This window comes from Chanodichthys erythropterus, chromosome 23 (assembly GCF_024489055.1).
Source record: "Chanodichthys erythropterus isolate Z2021 chromosome 23, ASM2448905v1, whole genome shotgun sequence".
Lineage (NCBI taxonomy): Eukaryota > Metazoa > Chordata > Actinopteri > Cypriniformes > Xenocyprididae > Chanodichthys > Chanodichthys erythropterus.
This window is the reverse complement of record NC_090243.1, coordinates 14,595,910-14,607,670: the sequence shown is the minus strand read 5'-3', so window position 1 is coordinate 14,607,670 and position 11,761 is coordinate 14,595,910. Positions and strand designations below refer to the sequence as shown.

The window sequence follows — 11,761 nt, the reverse complement described above, 5'->3', positions numbered from 1 at the left end:
AAAAGCTGTTTAATCAGCATAGTGAAGCCTCTGATCCATTGACTTCCATTCAAAAAACAGCCTCTGGTCTCGTTCCTAGCGTACCGTGGGGGGCGGAGCGTTAGCTTTAGCCGTTAACGATTTTAATGAATGTAACGTTAATGCATGTATGAATATATCCATACAAAGCAAATGACCCTCAATACATTTGAAATAAAAACATACTAGTAGATTTTATAGAGCTTCAACGTAAAAATTTATTTAATAATCATAAAATATATTTTTTTGTTTTACATAATTATTGATAACCACCATTTTAAAGAAATAGTGTTTATATAATAACGTTAAAGTGTTAAAATATTGGTAATTCTAACTTCGTGCTCATCGTTTTGACTAGAGTACATCATATCCGGTCGGCCGGTCGCATACGGTCTAGCCGCAGAAGTTCAAATATTTCAACGCATCTGAAGCTCAAATCGGATCCGAAATTTCCGCATTCGCATATGATCGGAACTCCACGCAGCCCCCGTACTACTCTCCATTGGAAACGAATGACTTCCGGTCCAACGGCTGTCGTTTGTCGTGTGCAGTGGAAAGGCGGCTTTACGCCTTTTTGGCTAAAGGCTGCAGGCTTGCCTTCCAGTGGCTTTGGTGAAGCCGCTAAACTGACTCTGGTAGGTCATGGGACAACATGGCGAAGTAGTACTACCGGATTGTATTTATACTATAACCTTACATATTCATATTATATAGAACTTATTTTTAACGTTCGTGAAGTATAATGAATTTCAAATGTAAGTTAGTAGGCTAACGTTACCTACTGAGACAGTACGTTGATTTCGGATGCAGCAAGTGACTTTTAAGTTGTAGCATTCAGTAAACAACTTTACCTGTGCATCTTCTGCAGATTGAGTGATTGGTTGACTTGCACCACCTGCATCCATTCTGCTTTAAACTAAAGAGATTTAAAAAAAAAGACATGGCTCAGCTAAAAATAATAATAATCAAATCAAATAATAATAACAATAAAACATAATATAATAAAAGTTTGAGTCAAGATTTTGCCTAAATTCGGATATCAATCAGTAAGGCTATAAATAATTAAATAATGAATACATTTTAAGGTGTCAGGAGTATCGATATTTAAACTGACTAGGTTCCGCAATAAATTTTGTTAAAGACATTTTTCAAAAAAAAAGTACGAGAGGTCCTAAATGCTTTTAAAAAGACAAGGGACAGCAAATTATTTGTCGAATGTCATCTAATATTGTAATTTCTTACCTTTTTTTTAAGAGAAAGTTTAAATTGTAAAGCGACCGAGTACAGTCGTCGAGTACAGTGTGAGGCGAGCGGTTAGGTTTGTAACGGTCAATTTACTAACAGACACGAGCTCTAGTGTTTCAAAGCAAACGGACTCGCGCGCAGTACTAAGATTATAGGATTTTAATCAAGTAACTCCGGTATTTAATGCCAAAACCAACTGAATAAGCCACTAGAAGAGATCTGGGAAACTTTTAAAATTATATGTCGTCTTTATGAACGTTTTCTTGTATTATAATTGTACAATTCATCTATGGTTGGTTAGTTAGAACTCCTAAAAATTGACCTGGATTAATGGCGACATCCAGTGATTGAAGTTGGAATAGAATTTATCTCACGTTTAATGATTACTAGATGATTTTTAAAATTAATACAATTTCAGACAGATTTGATAAATCACCATTCAAAAAAAGACATTTGAAAATGGTTTTCCATTACTAGAACCTTAAGGTAAGACTCTGTTCTTTAATCTAACACATCAAAAATAAAACTAGAAAACTCATAATTTATTATTGTATTTATTTTTTGGTCTTTCTTGAAAATACAAAACAAAAACACATTAAACATTACAAAACATTCTTTAACCGAAGTGACATAGGCAATGTATAAAGTAAAAAGACAATGAATTTCAGTTACTGTGTAATTTTGAGGTAACAAGCGATGTAGAGTTTTGGGTCAATAATAACTAAACTCAAATTCACCTCCTCAAAAGGTAACCAGTAGTGTTATCAAATCAACTTAATTGAGTTTTCTTTTTTCTTTAATTAAGCACATAAACAAGTTACCATTTAAAATGTCGCAACTCAATGCGATTCCAATGTTAATCTTTCGGTCAGACTTTTAAAAGTTAAGAAAACCAAGCCAAAGGTACACAAATGAGTAAGCATGCTCTCAGCACCAATACAGCTCAATCAACCAATTTATGTACACACACAGGCAATTAGTGCAACAATTAACTGCAGCGAGAGCATGTAGAGTGATAAAACGTATCAACTAAAAACAGGCATATGAAGCAGAGGCACAAACCCTAAAGGTTCGTCTTCCAGCAGGGCAGGAGCAGCAACAAACACACCGTCACCCAAGAAGACGAACCATGCCTGCAGCTACAAATACCCAAATTAAAACCAGGAAAAATAACAAAAAGTGGTTTTTTTTGTTTTGTTTTTTTTAAATGCTAACGTTATTAATATCTTGTATGAAATAACAGTTAAGACATTGCATTTAATGTACAATTGTTTTTCTCCCCATCCCTTTGGATTTTTGCTTGAGATAACTGCATCAGTCATAGCTGGTATTATGAGCTAGCGCTGTTGGGACTTTTTTTTTTTGTCTCGTTTATTTTTAAATATATACATGCATTCAATAGGTATTCCAATAAAACTAATTCCAACTCCCTTCCGGTTTCACCAATTAAAGAGTTAGCTAAAAACTGCAAGACAGTCCACACAACACAATTCAGCATGAAGAGCTTGTCTGGTCTTCGGCCGTGAGATATGTCGTAGGATGAGTAAAGGATGGGAAGTAGAGTAATGGAGCCGGACTGGGAAGATACTCTTTCCTTTCGTCTGCCAACTGGAGTCGGATTCACATTATGTTTGGAAGGAAGAGCAACTGGCTGATAACACTTGTAGTGTCAGCTCCAATTGTAAAATACTGGACAGTGAGAATGCATATCTACCATCTTTTGACCTAAAGATGACAAAAAGACAATTATTTCAAATAGGGATGACAAAAGCATATTATTTACATAGTATATACAATAGGTATTTTTGCCAAAAGTACAGACTTCGATATCAAGTTGGTACTGAAATTATAAAAATGTGACACTTTGAGCGGATTCGTAAACACCTCTGATTGGCCATTGTGTTCAGGCACTCATCAGATATGTCCGTGATTGGTTACAATGATCAACACTTCAAAAATATGTTGTAAATAGACATCAATGACGCTCTTCACCAATCGCTTACACTAGACATGTGACGGTATCAAATTTTCATGTTGTGATTAATTGCTGAAGCTTTTATCATGGTATACGGTATTATCACAATATTGAAATAATTTGCAAAAAAAGTGTTGTCATACTATAACAGGTTTAAGAACTCTTTCTTATAACAAAAATAACTTTAAATACAATAATACAATACACAAAAATATATAAAGTAACATTTTCAAATATTAAAGTGCAAAAGAATTATAAAGAACAAAAGGTAACACTTTACAATAAGCTCTCATTATTTAATGCATTAACTAAGACTGAGCAATAGTTACATAGAAAGTATTAATTTTTGTTAATGTTAGTTTAAAAAATAAAACTGATCATTGTTAGTTTTATCTCAGGTCCATTAAATAAGTTCTTTTGATTTTAGTAATGTTATTAAACAGTAACTAAGAAATTAACATTAACTAAGAATAATTAATGCTTTATAAGTATTTTCATTGTGAGTTTGGTAATAATGAATTAACATGTTAACTATTGAAGCTGTATGCCTCAAAGTTTTACTGAACAACAACAATCAGAACATTTCTAATCATTATGGCATGTTGTAATCCAGATTAAAATATAAAAATGTGTAAGTTTGAAAATAAATAGCCTATTAAGCCTTTAAGTAAGTATTCGGTACTGTGATGAACAACATTGATATTACAAAAAAACAATGGATTGCTGTTTGACGCCTTTTAAAAACTTTAATTCAGCGTTCCGCCATGTGCTTCTCGTGCACGTTGGGCTTGTTTACAGTACATGCACGTGTCTCTTTTACGCAGAATACAGCGGTGTTGTGCATTTTATACGGTCGATGTGGAAAGTAGTCTTAAATGCATTATAAAAATTTTAATAATTGGTAATAAATTATTATTTATGGTATTTTAAAGTAGAGATGTTCCGATACCCCTTTTCCATTTCCGATTCCGATACCTGAGCTCAGGGTATCGGCCGATACCAAGTACTAGAGTAGTGAACTAGAGTATTTTTATTATCTGACATACATTTGTCAGTTATATTATTTATTTATTTTAAGTGAAAAAGAACTTCAAATGCAGCCACAAATCTAACACTGTAAACTGAAAAAGGTATATTAGTTTTACAATATAACTATAAAAACAGTGCAACAAATAAATCTAGGAATATAATTATATAAGAAAATAATCTCTTTAAAACTTGAAGTCCAGAAACAATTTTGTTAAATAAAAATCTCACGTTTTTGACGACTGACAGCAGCTGGTCATCCAGAACAATAAACCCGACAATTTTGTCGGTTATCTTTATTTGTCTTTTGAAAATGTTTCTCTTTGTTTGAATGAAGCTGGCACGCCTCATCCTTCTCCATCGTAAGCGCGCCAAACGCCCGAATCGCTCAATTCGCACCGCGTCATTCACGCGAATCGCGCCGCAGAGAGTCAGTTTGCGTCTTTGCATTGACTTAACATGTAAATCACTCGCGCTTATCGCTTCATTCGCGTCTGGTGTGAACGCAGCATTAGCCTTTATGTAACCATCGTGTTGCGCGGGGTGACGCGTCTTCAAATGCTTTATTAAGTTATTTGTGTTTAAGTTACTTGTGCCACTCGAAATTGCAGCATTGCATATGAGACATGTCGCCGTTTTACTGGTCTGAAATACTGCCAAACAGCAGACATACTGCTAGCGCGTTTTCACTTCTCCACTGCTCTAAACAGTGGTTGCTTGTGGCAACACAGCACAACTTCCTGTGTTTGCATTCTGAGCCGCGAAGAAGAATTGATTTCCGATTTGCTGCGTTAAGCAAAGATAGCGGGCACAACTAGGTATTGTTTAAGAAAATGGTATCGGATCGGTACGTGAGTTTAAATACTCGCCGATACCGATGCCAGAAATTTTTGTGGTATCGGTGGTATTTCCGATACTAGTATCGGAATCGGAACAACCGTATTTTAAAGTGCCCACGATAACAATATCGTGCATATTCATTATCGCGATATATAGCATTACCAAATATTGGCACGTCTACCTTACACAGACGCCTGCTTTCAAAACGCTTTCAAATTCAAACAATTCCGTGTGCTTTCAAACGCTTCCATGCATTGATCATTGTAGCTGATCACAGACATATCTGATGAGCGTGTGAACACAATGGCCAATCGGTGTTGTTTACGAATCCGCTGAACAGCGCTCAAAGCTTCACATTTTTTAAATTTCAGTACCGACTTGGTATCGAAGTCGGTACTTTTGACAACACTAACACCAGGGATTCTCAAACTTTTTCCTGCAGAGTTTAGCTCCAATCCTAAACAAACATATCTGAACAAGCTAATCAAGGTCTTCAGGATACTAGAAAGTTACAGGAAGGTGAGTTTAATCAAGGTTGGAAATAAACTCAGGAGTCAAGTGGATCTCAAGGGCCAGAGTTAAGAACATACACAGTAAAGGTGCGATCACATTAGCAAAATTTGGCGAAATTTTATGGACAAAATTATAAATAGTGTAGAAATGTATGAAGCACACTTCACACAGAAATCACTTTCAAGCTAAGCAGCTGTCTGTCAGTCAACGTGGTGAATTCACGTGACCAACTGAACCCAACGCGAAATCTGCATGGGGAAATCATCCCCTCACGAAATTCCCAATTGTGTAGAATCCTGGATTTCACCTGTGAAAATTTGCATAACAACGGTAAAAGTGACCGCACCTTAAAGGGTTAGTTCACCTAAAAATGAAAATTCTGTCATTAATTACTCACCATCATGTCATTCCACACCTGTAAGACTTTCGTCCACCTTTGGAACACAAATTATTATCTTTTTGATGAAATCAATTCATATGGATTAGTTTTACAATCTCTTTATGAACTTTTAGAAGTGTCAAAGTGGTAGTTGCGTAGCTGTCTATGGAGGGACAGAAAGCTCTCAGATTTCATCAAAAAGATCTTTGTGTTCCGAAGATGAACGAAAGTCTTATTGGTTTGGAACGATATAAGGGCGAGTAATTAATGACAGAATTTTCATTTCTGGGTGAACTATCCCTTTAAGAGCTGCCAAACATGTGGGATTTGCACTCACAGTGTCGTGTTCACCACTGCGGGGGCACGTAACTGTAGGTAGGAGTGGCGGGTGGGCGATACGTAGGCATTGAGGGGTGGGGCGCAACCGGGGTTGGAGAGTGAGTAGTTAATAACGTCCCTGAGGAGGAAAAAAATAAGATGCATTTTCACCATTTTTGTCCAATTGCATGAATTTCCATTGATTATTTATTTCCATAAGACTCACCAGCTGACATCGCCATGGTGGTGCCTCCAACCATTCCCATGGCGACTCCATTAGGACGGGGCGGGGGAATGGGAGGGGCATACATAGCTGCCGGCATGCCGTTTGGCTGGACCACCGTTGTATGATGAATGACATGGGGCGGCGCTGCGTAAAGGGGCTGTGTGTAGTAAGTGCCTTGCTGCTGTGGAAAAAACATCCAATGTCTTAAAATACAGTTTTGACATTACTTATGCTTAAAGTTGACATTAAGCATACGTTGCAATAGTCTTTTCTTTCTTATTGTGACGTATATCTGAGTGAAACGGCTTCTCGAACGAAAAAAAAATGTAGGGCGGGACTTGATTGGATGCTTGTTATTTGATATTCTGTGATGTCATGTCCCGCTCTCACACCAGTAAACAAGTAATCAGAGAAGAGAAATTGTTGCAAGAGGGAGGGGAAGTTATTCTGATTAGAGATTATAATTCTTAATTTTTTTTAAATACTGATATGCATTGATAAATCATCTATAATTAATAGTACAAAATTCCATAAACAATAAAAACTGCTCTGTTTTTTCATGGCCTTACCTGTGCATAGGGGTTCTGTTGAGGGTAGTGACTTCTCACGGGGTAGACGGCAGCAGGGTAGGGGTTGGGTGATGAGGAATAGGGGGGTACGGCACCTGTTGTTGGGGAGCAGGACATTTTGAAAGGGGTCCCGGGAGCATAACCTGTAGGGATGACAATACATTTGTAGAGGTAAAGAAAATAAAGCAATTTGCTAACATCAACACTGTTTTTAAAAAGTAAGCATCACATTAAAATTGACCCTATGGATAAAAATAGTTTTAAAAAATTAAGTACCACTGTTTCTTCTCGAACATCCAGTTTCAACTGGAAATATGCAAACTTAATAGTGATGCGCCACAAACAAAAATATTCCTCCAAAAAATAATTTTCAGTTTAGGCTAAAGCAGTTTTAGAGAACCAAAATCAGCGACCGAAATGGTAAAATTATGGATAAGCTACAACAGGTAGTAACCAGCTGTGTGGACACTAGGGCTGGATTGACAATATCGATTTGTCGTTTTTAATCAATCTTTATTTTGATGAACTGGGATCTTTTAGTATATGCTGTTTTCAGTTGATGTGTGAACAAAACTTTAGCATGCCTACTATCCAATAATATGATGTTACTTTTGAAATTAATAAAGTCTGAGCTTGATTCTGTCAATTTTATAATGAAATTCAAAAAATAAATGTTGTTTTGATGCTACTTATTAATCTTACATATTCATTTTTTTCATACTTAATCTGTTGCCCTTATTATTTAATGTAAGTTTGGACAAATTTGTCATGAAAACAAGAATTTATTACAGCCACCATTTAAATGTCTATATTACAACAATGAATTGGATCATTAAAAAGTTGAAGTAAAACTGCCTTACATGCAATTTAAATGTGTACATATAATACAACCTACTTTTTATTTGACTGTTGTTTATTAAATAAATGTTATTAATTCATTGATTATTAAATAAACTTTATTTTCGGTTTGGGTTGTCGTCTAAATGAAAACTTTAATTTAATTTTCAGTGTTTCAGTAAAACAAATTCATTTTGGTGCTACTAAAGATTACAAAATCAAAATGGTTAGTGAATGTCATTTCAAGTTGACTGACTTAAAGCTGTACTGTTGAGGTAAGACAAAACATTAATGAAAAATACTGAAAAAAAATAAAATTAAAAACAAATAAGCTCCAAGAACTGCACTTTCTAGCTTCTTAAAACAAAAATTCAAAACCTCAGTATTTCTTGGCTGAGCAAATGAGAGCCCATGACAACTCACTGCACCGTGAACAACTGGGTTTTGGGTAGAGGGAGTTTGGACTTCTCTTACCTGTTGGAAAGGCTGGATTTGCACCAGGGTACATGCTGGGGGAGTATGCTGGAGCTGCTGCTGCATAACCCACAGGAAATCCTGCTGCAACAAGTCCAGGAGAAAATTAAAAAAATGTAAAAAAAAAAATCACAGCAATAAACAATAACAAAAAACTGCTAGAACTTAATTACATAGTGTGAAAACTCCAGACACTTCCTATCCATTGCATGCAAGGGAGACAGAGCTGATCTCTGGTTACCTGGGTATCCTATTCCTTTAGGGTTAGCATAAGGAACCCCTGATGACGCAGGGCTATAAACAGGGTTCATGATGTTTATCTTTCAGCACCTTGGAAGAGGAAGACAGCAGAAGACATTATATACACAACTAAACAATGACCTATTACTAGACAACTTTTCTTAAAAAAATTACAGTTGTTATTCATGTTATTTTATATATATGTATATATTACACACACACATACATACATACATACAAATTATATATATATATATATATATATTAGTCCAAAAGTTTGGAACCACTAAGATTTTTAATGTTTTTAAAAGACGTTTCGTCTGCTCACCAAGGCTACATTTATTTAATTAAAAATACAGTAAAAACAGTAATATTGTGAAATATTATTACAATTTAAAATAACTGTGTACTATTTAAATATATTTGACAAAGTAATTTATTCCTGTGACGCAAAGCTGAATTTTCAGCATCATTACTCCAGTCTTCAGTGTCACATGATCCTTCAGAAATCATTCTAATATGCTGATCTGCTGCTCAAGAAACATTTAATGTGTACAATTTTACAAAATATTTGTGTACAATATTTTTTTTCAGGATTATTTGATGAATAGAAAGTTCAAAAGAACAGTGTTTATCTGAAATCTAATCTTTTGTAACATTATAAATGTCTTTACTGACACTTTTGATTGATTTTAATGCATCCTTGCTGAATAAAAGTATTCATTTCTTTAATTTCTTTTCAAAAACATAGAAATAAAAATTCTTACTGACCCCAAACTTTTGAACAGTAGTGTATAATGCTACAGAAGCTTTGTATTTCAGATAAATGCTGTTCTTTTGAACTTTCTATTCATCAAGGAATCCTGAAAAAAACAAGTACACGACTGTTTTCAACATTGAAAATAATCATAAATGTTTCTTGAGCAGCAAATCATCATATTAAAATGATTTCTGAAGGATCATGTGACACTGAAGACTGGAGTAACAATGCTGAAAATTCAGCTTTGCATCACAGGAATAGATTACTTTGTCAAATATATTTAAATAGTACACAGTTATTTTAAATTGTAATAATATTTCACAATATTACTGTTTTTTACTGTATTTTTAATTAAATAAATGTAGCCTTGGTGAGCAGATGAAACTTCTTTTAAAAACATTAAAAATCTTAGTGGTTCCAAACTTTTGGACTGGACTGTACTGTACTGTATGTATATAATATATATATATATATATATATATATATATATATATATATATATATATATATATATATATATATATTAATATTCTGAAAGTAAATAGAATCAATATTTGACACTAAAAAATTAAAAATTTCCATTTTCCATTGAAACATATACCATAAAAACAATGCATTCTGGGTAATATTTTGTCATTTTATGAAAAGAGGCCTATAGGAAAGTAATATTACCCAGAATGCATAATATACAGAATGCATTGGAATATACAGAATATACTGTAAAAACAGTGCATTCTGGGTAATATAGGTTACTTCCTCGAAAACGACTAATAATATTACCCAGAATGCATTATTTTTATGGTATAATACTGTTTCAGTGGAAAACGGTATTTTACTGTGTACATTTATTTCGTTTTTTTAGTTATTTTTTATAGTGTTCTCCATTCTGGCTATTGGGCACTCAAAATAATCCATTTCCGTATCGGTAAGGACAAAGAAAACTTAGAGACAGTGTTGCCAAGGTTCAGTTTCATCAGTCACGTGTAACAGGTACTTTATAATAAACGCAGTCCCTCTATATAACCTCACCTCACACTCTACTGGACCTGTCAATCAAATTTGATGTCTGGAATCACATAGCACATTTTTACAGATTTTGCATGAGTTCAGTAACTTGTAAAAAGATAGATGCTGTGTTATTCAAAGACCTATCAAGAAACTGTCGAGTTTATAAAAAAATAAATAATGTGTTAAATCGCGTGCTGATGTCAGATCAGATGCAACGTGTTTCTGCTCGTATTGGTTGAGTGCATCCGAGATATGAGATTCAAAACACGCATCAAAGCACAATGCAATGCCAATGAAAAAAATAAAAATTAGAAAATGCGCATAACGCATTGCATTGAATGCATCTGCTCAAGTGTGGTTTTCAATTCGCCTGAAGTCCCGATTGTAAACTGACTCTACCGGTCGACCAATTAATATTTTACATGCATGGATAAAAGGTTAGCATCTGTTAGCATAACTGCATACGACGATCGTGCTCTGATGCTCAAACACATCATAATAATAGCCGTGACATTGTGCACGCAGGATGCAGCGCAGTGGCTCGGTGTTACAGGCCAACAGCAGCATCTCGCATCCCACTTTATCCCAATTCACTAACGTTACATGTCCCACTCCTCCATCCATCCGCTTATTATTCCCAAACAAAATCCCGTTCAAGTGGGCAGCTAAAGCGATGCATCTCAATGAGAGAGTGACTGTGGGTACGTACGGTCGCTGGTGTTTTTGAAGCTGGCGAATTAATCCAGTATTCGCTCTGGTCTGATGATGTTGTCTGTCTCGCGCTCTTGCGTCGGATGCGAACGCTACGCACAGCGAGCCCTGGCAGCACCGTGCGTCACTTCCGCCTCTGGTAAGAAGCGGAAGGACGTATTCAAATCGCTATTATTAAATAAAATCGCATAAAGCAGGCACTGTATGTTTAAAATGTGTAATTGTGTATTTAGGTTTGTGTTGTTGGTCGAATTTACTCCAGATTTGCTTTGTTGTATATGCATGTAACGTCATATGTATAAGATATTTGAAATAAAAGTGGATAGGTTTTGATTCACACTCAAATTATTTTGCATACAAAACAGTCCTATACATGATTTTTTGTTTTTAATATATTAAAATCAACGTATTCTACCAATAAATCAACTGCCATTTAAAAAAAAAAAAATTTTATTTTGATGATATTTAGGTAACAACAGCATTTATATTAGGCTGACAAATATATAATATTTTCAAGTTAATGCATATAATAAGATAATGTCAAAATAAAAAGGAATTTGATTTATGTGTGCAAAAAAAAACGTTTGATTATCTTCATAAGTTTTTTTTTTTTTTTTTTTTT

The 11,761-nt window shown here is 34.7% G+C and overlaps 1 protein-coding gene across 5 annotated transcripts; it reads right to left on the bottom strand.

Moving 5' to 3' along the window:
- Positions 1-1,803: 1,803 nt before the first annotated feature.
- Positions 1,804-11,266, bottom strand: fam168b (family with sequence similarity 168 member B). Of its 5 annotated transcripts, none has more exons than XM_067377496.1 (7): positions 11,138-11,266; positions 8,662-8,750; positions 8,421-8,504; positions 7,110-7,252; positions 6,541-6,721; positions 6,334-6,453; positions 1,804-2,988 (listed from the first exon to the last, which is right to left on the bottom strand). In XM_067377496.1, the coding sequence occupies exons 2-6, from the start codon at positions 8,729-8,731 to the stop codon at positions 6,344-6,346; spliced, it is 588 nt and encodes a 195-aa protein (XP_067233597.1). In that variant the 5' UTR covers positions 8,732-8,750; positions 11,138-11,266; the 3' UTR covers positions 1,804-2,988; positions 6,334-6,343. The 5 variants fall into 5 exon arrangements, with proteins under 5 accessions (XP_067233597.1, XP_067233599.1, XP_067233600.1 ...); XM_067377498.1 differs by having other exon boundaries at positions 6,541-6,718; XM_067377499.1 differs by having other exon boundaries at positions 8,421-8,501.
- Between the last annotated feature and the right edge of the window lie 495 nt (positions 11,267-11,761).

Excerpts from the sequence above, each read along its gene's own strand:
- fam168b (XM_067377496.1), bottom strand. The coding sequence starts at position 8,731 with ATGAACCCTGTTTATAGCCCTGCGTCATCAGGGGTTCCTTATGCTAAC. Across the intron at positions 8,505-8,661 it reads TAAAGGAATAGGATACCCAG|CAGGATTTCCTGTGGGTTAT; the intron begins GTAACCAGAGAT and ends GACTTGTTGCAG. Across the intron at positions 7,253-8,420 it reads AAATCCAGCCTTTCCAACAG|GTTATGCTCCCGGGACCCCT; the intron begins GTAAGAGAAGTC and ends TCATCCCTACAG.